This window comes from Trichechus manatus, unplaced genomic scaffold, assembly GCF_000243295.1.
Source record: "Trichechus manatus latirostris isolate Lorelei unplaced genomic scaffold, TriManLat1.0 scaffold00181, whole genome shotgun sequence".
Lineage (NCBI taxonomy): Eukaryota > Metazoa > Chordata > Mammalia > Sirenia > Trichechidae > Trichechus > Trichechus manatus.
The window spans coordinates 3445105-3451112 of NW_004444117.1; the positions used below are offsets into that span (position 1 = coordinate 3445105).

General features: G+C 47.0%; 1 protein-coding gene across 3 annotated transcripts in view; it reads right to left on the reverse strand.

The window, feature by feature from the left end:
• Positions 1 to 6008, reverse strand: part of MAPK9 (mitogen-activated protein kinase 9) — a 69318-nt gene that overhangs the window by 18132 nt on the left and 45178 nt on the right. For 2 of the 3 annotated variants that reach the window (XM_012558696.2, XM_004387162.2), the window contains exon 6: positions 996 to 1161. In XM_012558696.2, the coding sequence (XP_012414150.1) occupies positions 996 to 1161 (166 nt within the window). Of the gene's footprint in view, positions 1 to 69; positions 100 to 257; positions 330 to 995; positions 1162 to 6008 lie in introns of all 3 variants that reach the window. The other variant, XM_023741454.1, reaches the window with a different exon arrangement.

Genomic DNA, 6008 nt, shown 5'->3' on the forward strand with positions numbered 1-6008 from the left:
CACACAAATATGGAAAAATAAATTGCTAGCTAAGGGTGGACTTTTCACACAATATGAACGATTGCTGACCTCTATTTTTAATCTTCAGTTTGCAGCAATCTGGGGTTTTAGTGCCAAAGATTCCAATACTTTACAGCTTTAAACAAACAAACAAACAAACAACAAAAAACCAAGAAACAAGCAGTGCCCATAAAGCCCTAGCCCTGCCCCTGCTCCCCCACCAGCCTCTATGCATGGTGACTCCCTGTGAAGGATACAGTCTCTTCCCGGGAACAGGACTTTATGGAGGACCATTTCTGCCATGATGCACCCGACAGACCAGATGTCCACTACCAAATATCAGGGGATTAAAAACGAGCCTGATGTCCCACATGTCTCTTCCCCAAACCTCCTCCCAAAAGAAGTCCAAAACCATTCACTGTCACCAGCTCGCTGACGGCAGCATTTGGGGAGTGCTGACTCTCTTCTGAGTGGTCACTGCTGAGCTGCAGTGCACTCCAGGGCTCAAGGGGAGGCCCTGAATTCCGTGGGGCCTATCTTCTTCTGCTGGGCCCCAGCTGTACCCCATGCCTCTGACTGCACAGGTAGAGAACTATTTTAATTGCCCCTGCTAGGGTGGGGAGAAGTTAACAGGGGACCTGATTTTCTCTCATCTCAGGGAACCATCAAGAAGCCCACAGAGGTTTGCTTCTCCAAGTGGGAGCACAAGCTACCAAGCATTTAAATAAACCTGTGTGCTTTTCTATATGTATGTTACACTTTTATACAATGTTCAAAAATACTAATTTCAAAAGTGAATTTTTTAACATGAATTATTTTAACCAATAGGAATACAAAGTTAATTATTTCTTGTCTATGGGCTATGATAATCTATGTATATAATACAGTTCCCACACTGTATTTCATATAGTACAAAGGAAAGAGAAAAAATCTGATGATGACCAACTGCACTCTTAAAAACGCCATTCGCTTCATGCAGCTCGGTCAGTACTCACCATTCTCTTTGTATCCCATGCCCAGGATGACTTCGGGGGCTCGGTAATACCTTGTTACCACATAGGGGGTCATCATGAAGTTAGTGCATGCTGTCCGGGCCAGACCAAAATCAAGGATCTTAAGGGTGCAGTCTGATTTTACTACGATGTTGCTAGGCTTCAAATCCTAGGAAGAAATGGTTTAAATTAATAAACTCAAACTAGGGGCTCCTCTCTCTTAGGAGCTGGTAAAGTAGGTAATACAAGATGAAGTGATTTGTTTCTAGCTTCCTTTTTTAAAACCAAGGAATCTGGCAAAAATGGGTAGAAAGAACTACAAATTGCTAATGTAAAATGATGTTCAACTCCTCCCCACATACATGCACACATACATGCACACGTGCCCAAACATACACGCACGTACACACACACGGCCCATAATACATACCACACACATGCACACACTCATACTCCACAGTACATACCACATGCACACACACACACAATCACAAGCACCACTTTCAGTTGGGCCTGTGGCAGATTTGGGAGGACGGAGGCACCCAATGTGGTGGGTGAGAGAAACAGGCCCTTCCTCACATGTTATTTGGTGGGGGGGATGAATTTTTTTTTTAATTTTCTTTTTATTGTACTTTAGGCAAAGGTTTACAGAACAAATAGTTTCTCATTACACAGTCAGTACGCATATTGTTTTATGACATTGATTAACAACCCCGCATATCAACACTCTCCCTTCTTGACCTTGGAGGACCTTTTTTTTGGTGAAAATAAACATAGCCAAAGTTGCACCATGTCAAAAGTTTCTACAGGTACAATTCAGTGACATCTACTACATTTTTCCAGTTGTGCTGCTATTCTCACTATCGTTTTCCAAATCATTCCATCACCATTATCTTCAACTCACTGCCCCCTAGGCTTCCCATCAAACCTTTGGAGTTGCTGTTGTCAATTTGATCTCACATAGATAATTCTATTTGTTTTTGTACTTTAGATGAAGGTTTACAGAACAAATAGTTTCTCATTAAACAGTTCACATATTGCCCTATGACAATGGTTAACAACCCCATGACATGTCAACACTGTCCCTTCTCAAACTTGGGTTCCCTATCACCAGCTTTCCTGTCTCTTCCTGCCTTCTAGTCCTTGTCCCTGGACTGCTGTGCCTCATTAGTCCCATTTTGTTTTATGGGGCTGTCCAATTCCTGGCTGAATGGTGAACCTCGGGAGTGACCTCACCACTGAGCTAAAAGGGTGTCCTGGGGCCATACTCTTGGGGTTTCTCCAGTCTCTGTTAGGCCAGTAAACCTGGTCTTTTTTTGTGTGTTAGAATTTTGTTCTACATCCTTCTCCAGCTCTGTCCAGGACCCTCTGTTGTAATCCTGGTCAGAGCAGTCAGTGGTGGTAGCCAGGCACCATCTAGCTGTACTCAGTCTGATGGAGGCCTTGGTAGCCGTGGTCCGTTAGTCCTTTGGACTAATCTTTTCCTTGTATCCTGTTCTCTACATTCTCCCTTGCTTCTGAAGGGGTGAAACCAGTGGAGTATCTTAGATGGCTGCTCCAGATGCTACTTGGGGGTAAGTTTTTAAAATCTGCAATACCCAGCAGACCCTGAAATGCAACCTGGTCTAGAAGTAATAGCACAACCACATGAACAAGGGTAGTTGGTGCAACACCACTCCAACAATGGCAACAGTGGTAACTCCTTCCACAGGGCAGCCTGCTAGCAAAATACCCCATCTCCAGACACTTCTATCTGTCAGAAAATTGTCATACTATACCGATTCTGTTGGAACAACACTCTTTACTGCCATCTGCTGAGAAACCGTGATAATGAGATATGGATCTAGGATGTCTACAATGTGTACAGCTGCCCCTCATGGTGCGCGTGCAAGGCACTGCCTGTGTGAAGGAAGAGGGGCCTCACCCCTCAATGTTTACCAGTGGGGAGAGGGTTAAAGATACCACAGAAGTACCTCAGAGCTCTCCCCACGCCCACGGCCTCTCTCCAATCAGCCTCCAAAATACAGAGTCATCTTTCCAAAACTTAACCGGGCTTTGTTTTAAGATGGCAGAACAAAGACAGTTCTGCCCTTCAACTCTTAAAAACCACCCCAAAACAAGGAAAACAAACACATGAATCAGAAGACAAACGACACCTTGCAGGGGCCATGGAAATGTACCACTCAGACTTCCTGCCACCGAGAAAGGCCCGGCACAATGCTGAGTTCATCCCCATGTTTGTGCAGAGGCCACACTTCCCAAGGGCCACTCTTAGCCGATGTCCGAGTGGGGCACGGATACTGAAGCAGGCCGTTATCCCAGAGATGCAGGACTTCTCTGAAGGTGACTTTGGCTCGAGGGCTCCCGTGGCCTGGTCAAAGCTTTCTCAGATCCTGAGACTCTTCTCACCCAACCCTCCTTCCTCCCTCTCTCCTCCAAGGGGCTAGACCTGCACTGCTGTCTAACAGCTCCCCTGCTTCCTCCGACTCCATCCTCTCTTTTCCTTACAGGTATTCTCCCAATAAATCTCTTGCATGTCTAATCCCACCTTAGCACCTACTTCTCTGAAGAGCTGCACTAATGCAAGTGGTACTAAGAGTGGTCTGAGAAAACAGACGGAAAGATGGAGAATTGGGATGGGTGGGAGAAGAGGATGCCATCCTGAGAGATAGGTGGGGCACAGATAACTACCTGGCAAGGGTGACATCCAACTGCTGAAGACTTTAGTGGTGCTAACCTGGGGAGACACCCTGGTGGAGGGAAACACAGCTGCAGGCACGCAGATTCAGACATTTGAAAGGCAGGAGAGGGACAATGCCTACAAGGACAGGGAGTGGGCTGCTGACTGCTCAGTAGTATTGATGCCCTGCAGAGGGATAACGAGAGTAAGGCTCTTAACCAGCAATGGATGGCTAAGTGTGAGAGCCAGAGGGCCTCGGTGATAGACTACGAAGAGGCCTGCTCACCTACGGTGGCAGAGCAGATACAGTGGAGAAGCACATCTGAATGCTCAGCCAAGGCGGGTCTGTTATGCTAAGACCAGAGCCTAGATGGAAAAACCTGGGACCCTAAAAACAGGATGGGGACATCTGGATGGATGGTCCTGAGAATGCTGGCTCTGTAGACCCCCTAAGCTCTTACAGACTGTAGAGATGGCTCACCCCTCCCTAATAAAAGCTGGCACTCCTGCTTGCTGGAAGATGCTGCAGAGGCCTCTCCCCCATGAGGCACCAGGTGTCCATCCTCCCCCATCTCTCTCTGGCTGCCAGGCCAAAAGCTGGGGTTAAATCCCTGTGCAACCTGGCTAGACCTAGTAAGAGAGAATACTGTCCACAGAAGGAGCAGCAAGGATGACCTGGCATGTACCAGCAGGGCCCTGGGTAGGATTTTGAGGGTGCTTAATTGAGGGGCCAGAATGTGAGGCTAGGTAAGCAAGAATCACTGACTTAGAGGCATGTTCTTGGGCCACGTGACTTAACACCCTGGCAAGGACTCCAGGGGATGGGGCAAACTTGCAGATAGGGTGGCTCCTAGAAGTCTGGAAAAAGTAATGGCCACTGCTCATTGAAGTGGAAAGTCCCTAGTTGGCTTTCCCACTTCAGTGAGCAGTGGCCATTACTGCTCACTGAAGTAGAAAGGGCAGAGGAAGGTAGAGGAAAGAGTAAAGAGGCTGAGGGGAGTGGGCAAGCTGGGATGGGTATATTATGTTAGGCCACAAAACCCGCTAGATTATGTTTCATGGGAGGGCTCAGAGGACATCCCCTTCACCAAGGCCATCAGAAGTGTGCTGGTGAGGGGTCCCAGCTCAGTGAGAAGTGACTGTCCTCTGCAGGTCAGAACATCAAACAATAGCACCCACAGGGATAATGGCCCTGCCCTCCTCGATATACTACAGACCAGGTGGCAGCACTTAACTGCCACTACAATCACCCCAATGTGCTTGTGCAATGTGGTTACAATCACAATGACTAGCAAGCTGAAGAAGCCCATGGGGGCTTGACCCACAGGGAGCTGTGGAGACGCTTAACAGAGCATGGTGTCCCTCAGGGTAGCCAACAAGGGTGCAGCAAAGCATCTGTAAGAAAAACGGTAAGAATGGAGGACTAGGAGGCTGAGGTGGTTACCCCAATAAAACATTAACATTCCTTGTCAATTCCTAGATCTGAGCTGATTTTCGGATCCAGAACCCATTGACTAAAGAGGTGTCCTATGAGGAAGGACCCTGGATCATGGCAAATGCACACTATTTTGATTTCCCCAATCCTCCTGCAAAGGTACCTATGACCATTTACTCAGAAAAAAGGAGAAAAACTAGGCATTGTCAGGACACAAGTTCCGAGCTGATATTGCTACCCAAAGACCCAAAGCATCATCACGTCCCATCACCCTGAGAGTTAAGACCATATGGGGCCAGGTAATAAACGGAGTCCTGGCTAGAATACGACTCAGTGGGGTCACTAGGTCCACAAACCCTTCCAGTGGTCATTTCCTCAGTCCCCACATGTAACTGGAATTGATATAGTTGGCAGTTGGAGTAATCCCTGCTTTGTCAGTGGGGAAGGCAAAGTGGAAATTTGAAACTGCCCCCCTTACCAATAAAATAAATCAAAAACACGATTGCATCCTGAGGGGTGCTGGGGTGGGGAACATGGAAGAGATTAGTGTTACCATTAAAACCTGAAGGATACAGGGATTGTTGTTGGTGTTGGGTGCCATCAAGTCAATTTTCGACTCATAGCGACCCCATGTGACAGAGTAGAACTGCCCCATAGGGTTTTCTAGGCTGTAATCTTTTTTTTTTAATTGTTGTAGTTTAAGTGAAAGTTTACAATTCAAGTTAGTCTCTCATGCAAAAATTTATACATACATTGTTATGTGACCCTAATTGCTCTCCCTATACTGTGACAGCACACTCCTTTCCACCTCTGATTTCCCGTGTCCGTTCAACCAGCTCCTAACCCTCTCTACCTTCTCATCTCACCTCCAGACAGAAGCTGCCCATTTAGTCTCATGTAT